The following is a 16,288-nucleotide window of genomic DNA, read 5'->3' as shown; positions in this document are numbered from 1 at the left end:
CAAATTTAGGAAAAACCTCATTCTTCGGACTTCAGGACAGAATATTGTATTTGCCCAGACATGTTGGAAACACCTAAAATATTCTGCATGATGTCCTTCAAGGCCTATAACTACCACCTCCACCACAACAACCAATGACAAATTGAACAAGTGTAATTATTTTCAAACTTTTTAATACAAACTTAATAAACTATCAGTCCCTCTTAACATGTAAGACACTGACTCCGAATACTTTGTTATACCGTTTGTTTTATCAAGTATTGCACAATGTAGGTACAAAATTAATATACGATTACATTTTGTCCATAATATAGCAAAAATCTTTAAACTCTTAACAGAAAATACAACTCTTATGTTTTTCAAAAAAGCAAATATTCTTAAATCCCACCACTACGGAATATTCTGTACACAATCTTTAGAATAGTCAATGTTTTTTTTTTTTAAGATGGATTCATTTTATAATTTCAATAAAAAAAGAAAACATAAAGTTGCTGCAGCCATCACAGATCACTGGAGTAGTAAAAAGATATAAATGCAATACCATGTCGTAGAAACAATAGATACTCTGATATTTTACAAACTCTGTACTAAATTAAATTATACAATTAGAAAAAAGACCAGAAAATCCCACTTATTTGTGCCAATTTCTTGAAAAATTGGCGGTGTCCAGTTATGTTTAAATACTGAAAGAGGCCATGACTTGTGGTGGTGGTTTTTTTTTTTGTCTTTTTTTATATCTTAAAACAGTCACATAAAAAAAATAATATTTTGTGCTTGGTTGGCAAAAGAAATGACAATGATGCATGTTGAAGTTTAGGTAACCAAGCTTGGACATCTTGTACTACAAGCTTCATCATTTGAAAAAAAAAAAAAATAAAATAAAATAAAAGGTATAACTCAAGGGGGCAAAATAATTCACCCTCGGGCTCATGCTCTTAGACTTGTAACACAGATCTTACAGTTGACAAGTCACTTTTTCCTTTTATCCTTGACATTCTGTTCTTGTTTACACTTTTTTTGTTTGTTTTCAAAATGTGCATTTGTGTTTGTTTCCCCCCATCACATTATCTCTGGTCATTTCTGTGTGAAGTAGTAGCTTAGGTAGTACCTTTACATGTACTAGTTGGCCATAACTGGCTGGAATTGCTGGTTAGAATACTGCATGTTGTTCAAGCTGAAATTCAAGCCATCCATAAGGGACTTGTCGTTAAGGCCACCATAGGCCGCAAACATGTCGAAGGCATTGCTGTACTGCAGCGGGCTGAGGCTGAGCGAGCTGTCCCCGGGAAAGAGAGCACTCTGGCTGCCCTGGCCCTGCAGGCTGGGGAACACAAACTCCTTGGCATTGGGGGACAGGGCCGAGGGCTTCTGGTGCTGCTGCTGCACTCCGAGGCCTAACCCGTACAGAGAGTGCATGGAGGTGGAGATGGCTTTCTGTTTCAGGAGACTGTTCACATTCAGGCCCAGGTTGGTGGGAGAGGCGCGTGCCACCTTGTTCGCAGCACCACTGCCGCCATTGTTGTTGCGTCCACTGCTCTTCATCTTAGTGGAGCCAAACTTGGTGGCAGCGAAAGTGGCTGTTGTGAAGGTTAAAGGCTGCGTGGAGCGGGGCATAAATGTAGGGCTGACCGCCGCTGAGTGGCCAAAAGGAGGAGAGGGTGAGCTGGAGCCCGGAGAGGTGCCATTCACAGGTTCATTGATGGGCATGAAGACCTGTGCATCAGGATTGAAACTGTTCTTGATCTCCTTGTCCAGATCAAGCCCTCCACTGCTAGCTCCACTTTCATTGCTGTCATCGACATACAATACTTTGACGGGCCCTTTCTCCCCGATCTGATAGGACACCTCGAAGGGGTCAATCCACACGCTGAGGTCCTGGGGCAGGTTGTTGCGGACATCCTCAATGTCCAGCCCGCTCTCTTTGGCTGCCTTCTCCACCACAGGGTCCACCTTCTCTCCCACGTGAATGCATCTGAATCCTGAGCCCTTGTATGGCTTGTCAGGGTACCAGTGTCCCTCGTATTTCTGCTTCAGCTGGCGCTCCAGCTCCTCGCCGAAAATGTTGACCCGCCGCCTCGGCAGCTTGTTATACAGGTATGAGATGATGAAGTTGAGAGCTACTTGGATTTCAAGCTGCATAGCTAACTGCTGAAGTTTACCAGGTGTGTGAAGAATAGGTGTGTCTGACCTTGAACGTGTCCACTGGGTCTGCTTTGTTTATCCGTGGTTGGCAACACAGATGCTTTCCAGGCAGGATGGCAAAAGCAACCAGAGCTTGGATAAAACAGGTTCAAAAGCAAAAGTGCTGGTTTTGTAGAAGTGGTGTCCTTCCACAGGGTGTGATAATTTTTTTCCTGCAACAATTGGGAGAGGAAAAAATAAACTTCTTATTCATTCATTTCAAAATGTTTACATAAATTCATCAGTAAATGTAAATATTTTTAAGAGGATTGTGTTGAATATTCACTACAGATCTCCTAAGGTTGTCTGATCTTTTTTAGATACTTGAGGCAACTACTGAAGACTTTTTTAAGGGGAATACAAGTAAGTGCACTTCAATTATTAGGTGTCTGTCTGAAGTGCCAGTGCATGCTGCAGTTTTGACTACTGTGAGCTCAGATATAAAAGCTGAGTCTCATAGCAACAATCAGATAGGAGAGAACGGGCAGCTGTTGAAGAAAAAAAATATAAATACAGAGCCAGCTGATCTGTGATCAAACCTTATTTCTTGCTCATCTGGCACTGAGCTATGCCTACATTGTTTATCTGTGGGAAAAGTAGGTATTGTACACATTAACCTCTTACTGGGACTCGGAATCCTGTTACATAATAGACTATTGGATAGCATCCGTACAGCAGGAGACGGGAACACTAATGCGAGGTTGTTGCATTTAATTAACGAAAACGGTCAACCAAACCGAGGACGTGCCCTGTCAGTAATGCCTAATGGAAAATAAGTTGGCGTGGAAATGATTTTGGGTGGATTTCAAAGCTGACAACCGTGTCACTGGGGCTGGTTATATGCGCGCAGCACCGCCGATTAGTCGGATCGCTTCCTACACTAAAAACAATGTCGAAAGGAGACTTAACCCACTACGGCTACACCCATATGTTTGGCAATTTAGCACAGAGAAAGGGAAATGCTCGACGAAAATGGAAACGGCACAAACTGTAAAAACCAAATTCAGAGAAATAGGCTGTGCTACAATAATCCTCGCTATCTAGAAAGGCTGAGCCGAAGGACACAGAGAGTGAACTAGGCTTGGCTCTTTAAAATACCTAAAAGTTGACTATTATTATTATTATTATTATTATTATTATTATTATTATTATTACTATTATTGTTATTTACATCCGATGTGGACAAAAAAGGATACACGGGAAATTAACTGCAACATTTATCGCCTCCCTCATGAAACTGCCCTCGAAACAGTAGCCCACAGAGGATTCCTGACAGTTGCGAAATGGCCACAGGTCTTAATTCATCGTACCGGTTTTATAGGTTAAGAGATATTATATTATAATTTGACTGAAACTGCAGGACTGTGATGGTGATAACAGACTGTACTGACACGAATGGAAATTAAAAGATATAATAAAGTAAGATACGATAGGCAACACTGTAAACGAGCACAGCAGACCGACTTCGAGTCATTGTGGGAAAAAACGACACAATACACACTTTTATCGCACGCAAGCGCCTGCATACACATTCGCTCTCTATCACACACACACACACACACACACACACACACACACACACATACATACACACCCCTCCCTAACTTAGTGGACTGACGCAGCAAATCAGCTTAGTAAGTATGAATAGAGCTACAGTACGACAGCAAGCAAATTTAAGACAACAATATTACACACACCACAAGTAATAGAAACGAGTCAGCCGGAAAAATACTTACTTTTTTGTAAAAAATAAAGATTCTCAGTAGTTCTGAAGTACCGTTAGTTAGTGCAAATAGAAAAAAAAGTATAAATACTTTCTTCACATAGAATATATTATCAACAATACAAAAAAGTATTCCAGTACATATAGATTTCGGAGGATTGGCGTTTACGGTTTGCTTCGGTTTTCTGTTTTTTAAGGTTATTTAGCGTTTTTTTCCTCTTTCAGCAGGCTTGCAGAGTAGCTCCCTCCTACTCGGGAGTTTTGCAACTTCGTCCCCCTTCTGGTCCAGCGTTGCCTTTATTTATAGCTTTCCTCCGCCATGGGCACGAGTTAGGCGGTGATGCGGTTTCAGAGGTCAAAACAATACAAGCGGCTGCGATTGGTCCAAAGTGCGAGTCCCGCCCTCGAAGTGCAGCCCGAGTCGTGCTCTCATTGGCTGATGTGCTGCGTCAGTCAGAGACATATGATTCTGTGAAATGGGAGAGACGCCTATGATGAGCGTTTGCGTCAGAGACAACCTAGGTCTGTGCTGACAGCAAAAGGCAAAAGTAATTAATGTTAAGTCAGAAACGATATTACATAAAGAGATATCCTGCCTTTGTTTCAGTTGACTTGAAACAAACACTTATATCGATGTGAGAATGTTGGATTATATATGTTTTACTGGCTAAAATGCTTCCCTATTGTCCTGGGACCATATAGGCTGGTGTTACCATCGTTATCAGGCTATATTAGAGACAGGGTGACATTAATTGACACACTCGAGCGCTGTACGCCTGACTGGCTTGTCTTTTGTAATGCCTGTTCCATGTTTACACCACACAGCGTAGCACTAAAATGAGCCATTTATACTTTCGTCTAATCTAGTCTCTCCTTTGTCGCACATTATTCACACTGGACCATAGTTTTACGTGACCTGCCACGAAAAAACTGCAGGAGTTTTGATGAATATATACTGCCCGAGAGGAGATTCCCTACAGCGGAACAATACAGCTGGCAGCCGTGTGGGTGGTGCTGAATGCTATCTAGAAAACACAGGCGCTGATTGGTCTAAAACGGGGCAGGAGCCCTACGGTGAATGGTGTGTCCGTATCCAAGGTGCTGATGTAGGCTGCGCACGTCATTGCTCGGCTGAACGCACGCTGTTGCCAAATTTAAAGTGCACTAACACATAGGGTGTATGTTCATGATGGGAAGTCAGTGCTGCACAATGTCAGGTTGGATTTACATTAAAGTGTGCGTTGAAATGTGAATTTTAAAAAAAAGTCGTTTCTGCTATTTGAATTAAACCATTAACCACAATAATGAATGAAACAAACGGTCTCCTATTGATTAATGCTGTTGTTAAATGTCAGAGAGAAAAAGGTGAGTGTTATCCTAATTATTTTATTTGTTAGCAGAATCTATAAGGCTGGCATCATAGACAGATAGATAGACAGACAGACAGGCAGACAGACAGACAGACAGACAGACAGATAGATAGATAGATAGATAGAAGGAGCAGCCATTAGACCAAAACAAATGAGGTAGACAAGAAACAAATGCGGCCAAAACACGTGTAAGTAAAAAGAATTTATAAAAAAGAAATCTGAAATAGAATAAAATGAATAAAAACAAGAAAACAATAGAGAATAAAGTCTAAAAATAGGACATTTAAAAAATGAGAACAGAGACTAAAGATAGGAATAGATAATGCCACAGTGTCTTGTATCTGTCAGTGTGAGAGCTGTACTTTTGTCATCGCAGCAGCTGGTCTTGTAAAGGGAAAGGAGGGCTGTCGGTATGTGTAGGCCTGCGGACAGAGTGGACTTTTAGACATTCTTCATGCACTTAGGTTTGCCAAACAGAGTCATGTGCTCGTTATGAGCTGTAAATGTGAGCGAATGTGCTCCCATGCAAAGCGCTGTGGGGATCAAACACATGAGACAGACGACAGATCAAGCAGGGGCAGAATAGAGGAGAAATTTTTGACATTGCCCCGTGGATTCAGATTCACAGTTGAGCTTAGAGTGGAAGTGGGTGGGAGAGTGAGTCGGCTGCCAACAACACAGTGACTTCCACAGTCCTGGCAAGGCCTTGTGGGTTGTTTTTACTGTAAACAGCTCAGCGCAATCTAATGTCACATGTCCTCCAGGACCAAAGCCAAATAGACTTTCTCTGGTAGATGCTTTTTATGGTAGTTTATATAATGTACATGGTTGTGATGCTTTTCAGGAGTGTGTAAATTGTGTTTGTGCGCTTGCTTATGGTGTCTGCAGTCCTAACAAACAGTCGTCACCTGACAGAGCAAGGTCAGCAGCCATAATGAGGCATGTTAAGACTGCTATATTGTCTTAGGGTGTAATCCTCTAATGCATCCTCCACTCACTGCCACTTCTGTCACTTGTGCTTATGAAAGAGTGTAACACCCTAAGATCTCTAATCCACCCCCCATCGGCCTTCAATCGGAGCCTGTGCTTTGACTCTAGGAATGAGAATGTGGGTGGAGGGAAAAATTAAGTTAAATGAGTAATTTGCCAAATGCTGTTGTTCGTTTTCAGGTTTTACAAAAATCCAACCCATGAGGGCTTGGCTGAGCTGTTTTAAGGCTTGTTTACACTGAGCGAATACAACACCGACCTAGCAGGCTTTCACTGAGAAGGTGTAGGATATCCTGATATTTACAAACCATTTACATTTGTTATCCCAGTGAATTGAAGGTCACCTTCAAAAACAAAATTTGATTGCATAAGCTGCATTTGTCATAAGACCTGAACCTAACATCCCTGTAATAAAAACAAATTCGATCTCGCCCTGACAACAGAGGATAAGCAGAGTCTGTTCTCCTTCGCTGCTACCCTATGACATAAACATGCAGGCTCCTGTGATAGGACCATATACAGAATTATGCTCAGCAGCAGATGTGTGACGGAGCATAATAGACCGCTTCTGCTTTTCCCTGAACCAGTAGGAAAAAAGAGATATGTTGCAAGGAAAAATCCATTACAGTAATGTTTTGTGAGAGGAGGAATAGAAATCACAGCAGAGTTAAAGGCCAGTGATTAAAAGAATTATTTGCTGCATAGTGTTATACAGCAGCGGCACATAAACAAAAAGAAGGGCAAGTGACACACAAGTAGAGCAGGTTTCTCACACACTACCTCCTCCATGTCTGTCTCCCCTCCTCCCTGTCCTTTTATCCCCTTTTCGCCCCCTCGCCCTCCCTCTTTCCTGCTCAGGCAGAGAGAGCCTTTGACGTCACTGGTTGTTATTACTTAACACAACTCTGCAGAGCGCCCTGGGCACCTCGTAATAGACAGATGCTTTGCTCTCCCTTTGAAGAGTAAATGAGGTAGTGGGTGAGGCATGCAGCAAAGGAGACAGAGAAAAGGAGACGAATACTCTGGGTGCAACACCGGTGCTGAATTTAGGACTTTCACCGTATTTTGTTTTTCATCTGCCAGAATGAAGGGATTTATTCCAAACTGAAACAGTGATCATTTTAAAATAATATATTTCTAACAAGAAAGTAAAAGTACCTGCTCAGAAAAATTGGATTCTCTGCAGAGCCTTCAACAGAAAATTGTGTCATTAAAAAATTTCATTACAGAGAGCCCACATTTTAAGATATGGGGATCATCTAAGTGATGGGGTTTTTTTTTCAGATTTTCTCTTAAAATAGTTGATCTCTTTGATCCAATCTGTCCTGTGGACTGAGTAGGGATATAGATATTGATTCAGTGGAAAAACCGATAGACTGCAGTCAATTATCATAGCATGACAACACAACACAATACCTAGAATTCATCAGAATCACTTAGCCTTAGCATTAGCAGCACTGAAGCTTAAACAGCAGAAGATAGTCAGTATGCCTCAATGCCTATTAGAATTCATTCAGTATACATACTGAATATTGAATAGAAAAAATAATCTTTTCTGTGACTTTCAAAATAAGTCAATACCTTATTATTCTGTCTCTAATACATAAAATGTCCCCCTGATAGCAAATCTCTTTAGCTAAATTTCATGAGTGACTGAGTTTTTGCACCAGCGTTTCATGGTGTTACCAGGGAATGACAAATTGGACTTGTTCTTTACTCTGGGACAGTCTGTCAGCTGTGGCTGCCCATTAAACATCATGCTTCAGTGGCCTGCACTGAGTCACACAGCATGCGTATACACGGAGGATTTACATTTACATGGCAAAGTGTATGTAAATACAGAGGTTATGTTATCAGTTGTCACGACAGCAGCGTAAGTACTTTTTCTCCCGCACAGTCGCCTTCATAGCCCTGTGAGGCGGTTACATAATTCATCCAATGGCAGCCCACTGGGGCAACATCAATAGCTCTGTGCACAAGACTATCTTAATATAACCAGCTCTAAGCTGTGTAAAATGGCTCATTTTTGATCTACGGTCAGTTTCAGAAACATGAAATAAGAGAAACATTTTTTTTTTCTCCAAACATTCATCCTGTGCATTGCTGTGCTAATTCAGTGATCCATGCAAAAGAGTGATGCTATCTCTTGAAAGGCATTTTATATATAGTATAGTACTTTTTTTATAGTGTGGTACCCTTGTGAGCGTTGCGCTGAGCGCTGCTTCTGTGCATTGTTTCTCTCACTCTGACCTTGTAGTGTTGCTTAGGAAAGCCAGTGGCAGAATGCTTCAACTTTAACTTCCAGAAAGAAAAAACACAAGTCAGTGGCTAATGTCAGACACTCAGACATAGACACACACATGAAAGGGCCAGTAAAATGTACATTCTCATGAATGGGTTGTCACATGAGTTCTTTGGAAAGCTAATTCTCTTCATCTTGCATTTCACCCACCGTGCTGTGACTATATGATTTTAAAGGCAGAAAGAGGGAGGGAGGTAGTCAATGTAATAAGTCTGTATGTGCTCTGTGTGTGCTCAACTGAGTGCACACACACACATACACGTCCTCCTCACCCCCCAGGCCTCTTTACGCATAAACTGTCTCCAATGATGGAGCAACACCTCCTGTGCCTCAAGGACATGGAGAATCAATTTAGTAATGAGACGTGGATAGTTGATGGAAAGATAAGAGAAAGGTGCCGAGGTATTTTTGATTCATCTGTGGCAGTGACAGGGCACATCACTTTGTGTGGTTTAGTGCCTGACATTATGTTGATTGCTTCACATTTTTTATTCTACACTCTTCCCTCTGCCCAATCACTCATGACTTTTTAATGCAGGGTCCTCCATTAATATGACAAAACAGTAGCCCACACTGTGCACAGGATCTGACTGGAGGGGTGGAGGGTCCTCTGTGAGGTCTTGTGCATGTTCCACATCCTCTGAATGAGACTTAAATAGCAGGAGCTGTTGATTTAAATAGTGAAATAAAGAGAGTTGGTAGACCTTCTGCAGCATGTTAGTTTCTAAGAGCATACTGTGTTATTAATTACTGACAGTAGCCACTTACCACAGCTACAGTATAAACAACCTGACTTGGCAAACACCGTGTATCTGTTCCTAACAAAGACCTGGTACAACAAGTCGTACATTCTACAAATAAATAAAAACTGAAATTTAGGTTACAGAAACATTTTTTTCACAACTTTTCCCAAGTGTTTGCATGTGTTTTTTCCTTTATGGGTTTTCTGCTTTGTTTCAATGTAAGAACCAAAACAGCATGGGTAAATAAGCAGATTTATTTATACCTCACTTTTTTTATTTATCAGGTGAAAGGATTGGATTGTGGAACATTAGTCTTGAAACAACCTATGTGGTCATCCTTATGTATAATTCATGTATGAAAGACTGATCGTTACTTCTGCAGTGATTCTGTTAGTGGTGGTCTCATTTTCCTTATTCAAAATACAGCCTTTATCTTAACTAGTTCAAGTCTTTTTTCCATTGTAGTTGCAGCTGCCTCTCAGGAGCCTTATGAGTGATCTTTGCAGAATCCTTTCTCCAGCTCCAGCTCCTTTGCCTTTAATAATTTTTATTGCATTGAAATATATCCAGATTGTTTTTGGATTCAGATGAGACAGATTACAGTCTGGCATCTGAATGGCTCAAAGTGCTTTTACTTCTCTGCTCAGTATGCAGATAAGCACATACCTGTGCTCCAAATCAGAACAAGACAGATCGCCATCTACTCTTGGCTTCCTTTATGGTAAGCTTCTAGAAAACTTCCTGGCATGAATGAACTCACACCTCGTCAGTCCTTCACTGTAAACAGGGGCACATTTGCATCCACATCATACGACATCTGTGGCCAAATGTGTCCTTGACTGCCTTCAAATGTGGCTTGAGGAAGTCAGTGCATCCCAGTGGGTACATTCACACCTGTATATATATAGCTGTTTACTTGTGATTGGATCAATCAAGGCGCATTTTAGGGCTTGGTGTGACTCTTTTGAGGTGTTGGAGAAGCAATAGTCTCCTGGTTGAAAGAGTGTGGAGGTGCAAGAATGGAAAGAGTGTGGAAAGGACGGGAAATACAGAGGTATAAAGGACAGCTGGGATGATATGAAGGAAAAAGGAAGGGAGAGAAAACAGTTGTGCCCTGAGGCACCAAGGGTGACATCTAAAGGCTTACAATGAGAGAAAAAGATGAAAGGGAAAAGAAATGAAGAAAGAGCTGATGTAGATGGGATGAAGGCAAGAAAAAAATCAGTGGAAGGATGAAAAACAAACACCGATGGTCGGAAAAAAGATAACAAAAAAGAAAACAATTCGGTTCATCTGCAGAAAGCAAAATCTATTTTATTTTCTAAGAGCAAAGTCAGCAAAATGGAGAACACCTACTGACAACAGTAGAGCCCATGACAGAAACACTTCAGGCGGTCTGGAGGCGGTGGCTGCAGAATCTGATGCACTTATCATAATTCTGATTAGAACTGACCCTGGAAAGACACAGCGTGCAATTAGGATTCGCAGAGAGAAATTAAAAGTAAACAGCAGGGGATGTCTGCCGAGAAGTGTGCCTGATAGATGAGAGGAGAGATGGAGCACGACAACAGAGGAGGAGGACAGACGATGAAAGAGAGAAAGATGGGGAATAACAATCCCACTGTTGTGTTTAATAGAGGGAAGGGGGGAGGTGGGAAGGGGGGGGGGGGGGGGGGGGGGCGTTGGGGGGGGGTGAGGGTTGGTAAGTATTCTGTATTCACGGCTGTGGAAAAATACTTTGTTGAATCTGTGCATTCAAACTCCCCACACACAGATACACGCACACATTCATACATTTCTCAACAGGCCCAGGTCCCACATTCCCTGAACATGTAACCACATTCATTTGCACCAACCATATGTGTGTATATGTCTATTTCTGACGTGTGTGCACGTGCGCTAAGTAATCAGTGGAGATGAAATGGTCACACTCCAGCAGAAATCAGAGCATTTGAAATGTTCAAATGAGATTCTGACTGTTAGATAGGTTCATAAACCACCTATATTATCTTGAAATATGCTGCTTGTGCTTTTCCCCTAGGATTATTCAACTTGTTATCATCCACCCTGTTACAGGCAGCAAATTAGACCTTGAACCTTGTTTTTTTTCCTTTTTATTTTTAGAATCATATTTTAAAAAATTCAGCAGAAAAAAAATTGAAAATTGGAAGGGTAAAGTGGCCTGTAAGGTCACACTCTTTGCTTGCATGACACTTGTGGTTCTCCATTGCATGCCTGTGTTGAATATGAAAATTTTATCCCACCTCAGAGGCACATATGTTATGGCTAACAAGTCCCCTTACTGTAAAGACGGCAAGCCAGAGTATATGTGCGTGCGAATACTGCGCTACTTTCGTGTTTCCATATTTTCTCTGATGACGTAAAACGCTGAATTATTTACCAGCTTAATCAAGTGCTGATCCAAGAATAACAGTGCTTTCCAGAGTGTACAAACTGAATTTTAATGCGGCTGTTTATTGTATCTTGTGTGGCCAAAACAGGCCAGGAAATGTTATTAATCAGTGCTGATGAGAAATCCCTGCCTTCTTTTAACCCTGGCTATTTGAGGCCAAGAACACTGTGCAACAAATAGAATTGAAGGAGGGGCAGAAAGCACAAACATGAAAACAAACATATTCTTTATTATTTACATTTTTTATCATCTCATTAGGATTTATTTATTCATAAATCCTATTAACTTGCATCAAATCCAATGTATGACTTTTATCAAATTATCTACCCAGATAAGAATTGTTCTGCATGTCCCACAGCTACATCCACATCATCAAGAAACTGACTGATGGCCAACCCCTGATTCCCCCTGCTCTTTTGGCCCTGGGCCTGAACCAGAATTATGTAGCCACAGAGAGAGATAAGGCTGAGAACAGTCAGCCTCTGCTTTACCCTGATGTCATCTGAAGTTGTTGCTCTACACTCCCAAAACAGAAGAAGACAGAACGACCTGAGACAATGCATGTCCTTATTTCATAGAAGGTTCCAAAAAGCCTCCCTGCTATGTAGAGCCACCATGCTGGTATCAGACAGCCTCACATACAAACATGCGACTGTTCTTTACTGTAGATCAAATGTTTATTTATGAATAAATAAACATTTTTCCCCATCTAATTTGTCTGTGCACTGTATGATATATAAATTATGTTGTATGAAATTCTGTTTATAGCTAAACCAAATAAATTATTTGTGATGTCTGTTACTTGGAATGGTACATGGAAGGAGATTTTACATGTAGTGGATAAACGAAACTCTGGGTATATGACTCTTTACGCAAGTCTTTATCTCAGACTAGGGACTTACAAATACTTTGCCCTGCGGTGCATCTGGTTGGAGCAGTCACAATGTACCGCATTCATAGTCCATAAATTCTGCTGGTCTGCTGCAGTGTTTCCAGACATTCTCGTCTCTTGGCTCAGCACAGTGGGTTTGCATGTATGTGTTTGTGTGTGAGGCAACAGGTCTATGTTAGGTGTCCTGCTGCCTTATCGGTGAGTCTCACACAAACATACTAACATGCACACACACACATACACACACACTGGTATCAGCGCGTGACTCCCCAGCAGCTAATGGCTGTACCTGTTTTGGAAACAGATATGGTATCATGGAGTAGCTGATGCATACTTAAAATGAGTACAGCACATAATCCTTTCCTTTATTTAGCCTGTGTCCTGCAGAGTCAGTGTGCTCGATGCTGAATTGTGGTGAACCAGTATCGAATGGCAAACTGACTGGTCATGAATGAGAATCAGCATGCAGGCAAATCGAGCTAGATTGTAAGAGACAGCAGCTTGGATGAATCATCTTGTGTATGTGTATGTGTGTGTGTGTGCGTGTGTGAATGTTTGAATTTCATATAATGGAGATACAGTCAGAAATTGCAGTTGTTTCTATTCAGTGATGGTTTTCTCAGATTTGTCTTTGGAACCACAAAAATCAATTTAAAACAGCAGCAATGCACTCTCATAACATTGTTGGATTGACAATGGACATATGTCTGGGTCTCACAAGGATGAGAGACCCAGACATATCTTTTTTCCAGGAAAACATGTGTTCTTCTTCCTTGTGGAAAACTACCTGAGCCTGGTTCCTACATTACCCATTCCCCTTCACCTCTGAAAGTCCTCACACTCTGGGTGCCTCGTAAAAAATCTCCAACAATCAAAGTCTTTGTTTACTTTTGTGTTTCAAGGTTTCCCCCAAAACAAAGACTTCTCACCAAACAACACTCCTGCCCCTCCTAAATCTTCTCACCAGCTCCTGAAAGGAAATGCCCTGCTGCTGCGCTTCACACTCAGAAGTTTGCATCAGTCCTCTGAAATACACTTCCGAGGCCAGAGGTGGTGCATGACTCACTGAATCAGTTACAAATGCCCTTTGATCCTGAGTAAAACACATATGGTGTCACTGCCTACACCGGCCCCCCACACTCCCCTTGAATGTCGACCATGTCAATAGGACAGCCGCGTCGTGTCTCTTGTCCTGACCTTTGCCCTATCACACACACACAAATCTTATTTTGACGTAATGGTGCCAGAGATGATATCTTTGGACAACAACTGGTGACTGCTGTGGAGAAGGTGGAAGGGACTCTGTGAGCATGTGAAGTCTTGATTTTTGAGGAATTTAAGGAAAGTCACATGAAGTTGATTTTAATGGGCACTGATGTTGGACTGTTTGAAGTTCAATGTTTATGTACTTTTTTGAACCACTTAAAGATGATTGAAACCGCCAGAATTTCCTAGCACACACTGGGAAGAGGGCAGGGAAGCACCCTGGAGAGCATCTTTGGACAGCGCAAGCTTCAGTTTGAATTTCTCTCTCTAGCTTTCTTATTTCATTTGTTATACAACTATTTCTGTCACCATTCATGTAAACAACTGAGCGTGAAAATGTGCGCTGTTATCCCCATATTTCAATAATATTGCTTCTTCCTCCTCTCTGTGACAAGTGTGGCCATTAGGAGCATCTATGGGCACTTTTGATTTCCAGCTAGGTTGGATGATGAGTCATACAAACAAATTATTTTTGAACATAACCCGACCATTAGTGTCACCTCTCCACCTACATGTCATTGAAATGTGAGTTAACGGTGGCACAGAGCACTGGCACTGGCAAAACATTCAAATTTCACACAGAAGGGTCAATCCTCACAAAGAACATTTTTATTTTGTAGTAGTACTTATACAGTTTCATGTTGTATCACTTTACTTTTACCCTTTAGCTTAAGGATCATTAAAAAAAAACTTTCTTTCATACTTGGACATTTGAATGAACAATGCTGCTCACAGATCCCCAAAATAACACCCCAACAGCCCCCCTGGAAGGCCTACCACACAACTGTCAATTCACATCAACATCCACACTCAGGTCAGACACTTAAAAGCAGCTCCAAACTACCTCTGCCAGGTAAATAGGCACCCAGCAGTGAGGAGAAAATGGCTGCAGTTACAGCCTGTGGGAAAGGGAGCAAAATGAATAGAATCGAGGAGGTACATCATTACAGTTATTGTGTCTGAAAGTCTCCAATTGCGTGCTTTTTCTTTTTTTGTCTGAGTACAAGTGTTCCCATATTAATACTTATATGTCTGTTGTGTCTCCGGCTTCTGCCTAAAACTCTATTGTTATAATGTTCAGTTTTTAGAGTGTTGTTTAACTTTACGGTTAGTTTGGTCATTCTGGTTTGTAGTCTGTGATGCTGTTGAGTTATATCATACTGAAAGGTGTTTCCAGTGTTTTGTCCACTTTCAATGATATAAATGGAGTGGATGAAAATCAGAGAAATGCTTCAGTAATGATGTACCATAATGCCAGCAGTGTGCCCTGCACTGTCTCTCTCCGTCTGTGTCCCTCAAGGTAATAACTCAATTAAAAATGACTGAGCTGACTGGAACATGAAATTCACCTCCACACCACCACACTGTGTTACAAACATGTTGACGTAACTCAGATCAGTTACAGCAGCCGCCCACGACAGAGAGATGCAGGAGGAAAGGGAGAGACAGCAGCAGAGGGAAAAAAAAAACTAATTTTCCTGATTGTCCTCGGTAACCAGGAGCTCCGAGAGCAGCATTTCTGTCACTTAAATTTCACAAAGTGCCTCCTCCTGTCGTCTCGAGACCGTTGTTTGCCTTCACCTCGACACAAACAAAACTCCCATTGAGGCAGAGCGCACAAGCCTCCGGTGATGTCATGGTCACCATGGTAACTATTCTCACGGTGCCCCCCCGCCACCACTCCCCTTCCCTTTCACCCTCTTTGATCCTTTAAATCTCTTCTGAGTGAGAGTGCCATTCCATCTGTCTGTCGCTCTAATACGTCCTCCTGCAAACATACAGGCTACACTGTGTGACTCTAATGTTGCCAGTACATCCAGAGTCAAAGTGACACAATTTCCGGGACAGGATGAAATGGCAAAGAGGCTGGGTCATTGCCATGTGGCTGAAATGCTGAAAAACATTTTTTTTTTTTTTTGTGTCTCCCCTCACATCCATCCTTCCATCAGTCTTAGTATCTGCGATGCAGATGATGCCAGATATCTCTGTGCCTTTGGGAATTGGTGGCGAACATTGTGCTGTTTCTATTCTTGCATGTCTACATCCTGTGTACAAGCCGCTGGATCCTATCATTATCCTGTGTGCATGCGTGTGTGGTCGTGTATCCTGGTCAACAGGCTTGCCTCTCACCCAGAAACAATGAGTCTGTTTAGTGATGCTTTATTGCAGAAATGCTGTAGGGGAATTTACATGAAGTGCGCATGCCCAGGCACAACACATACACACACTGAATCTTAATGTCATAATTAAGCAAAAGGTACATTCTGTGCATCTCAACGTTTCAAGTAGAATAAAATTTTTTTAATTGCACGACACCTCTGATGTGATGTCCAGCCCAGGCAAAGGGAGTATTGAAGGCTTTAGGTTTTGAGAGCCTCAGGCTGGAATATGAGGAGCATACAATGACA

At 41.7% G+C, this 16,288-nt stretch overlaps 1 protein-coding gene across 2 annotated transcripts; it reads right to left on the bottom strand.

Annotated features, from left to right (window-relative positions):
* Positions 1–362: 362 nt before the first annotated feature.
* Positions 363–4,182, bottom strand: tob1a (transducer of ERBB2, 1a). Of its 2 annotated transcripts, none has more exons than XM_041063020.1 (2): positions 3,914–4,182; positions 363–2,354 (listed from the first exon to the last, which is right to left on the bottom strand). In XM_041063020.1, the coding sequence occupies exon 2, from the start codon at positions 2,137–2,139 to the stop codon at positions 1,120–1,122; it is 1,020 nt and encodes a 339-aa protein (XP_040918954.1). In that variant the 5' UTR covers positions 2,140–2,354; positions 3,914–4,182; the 3' UTR covers positions 363–1,119. The 2 variants fall into 2 exon arrangements, with proteins under 2 accessions (XP_040918954.1, XP_040918953.1); XM_041063019.1 differs by having other exon boundaries at positions 3,918–4,182.
* Positions 4,183–16,288: the final 12,106 nt, after the last annotated feature.

This window comes from Toxotes jaculatrix, chromosome 18 (genome assembly GCF_017976425.1).
Source record: "Toxotes jaculatrix isolate fToxJac2 chromosome 18, fToxJac2.pri, whole genome shotgun sequence".
In the NCBI taxonomy this organism is placed as follows: domain Eukaryota; kingdom Metazoa; phylum Chordata; class Actinopteri; family Toxotidae; genus Toxotes; species Toxotes jaculatrix.
This window is presented reverse-complemented; position numbering and strand designations above follow the sequence as displayed.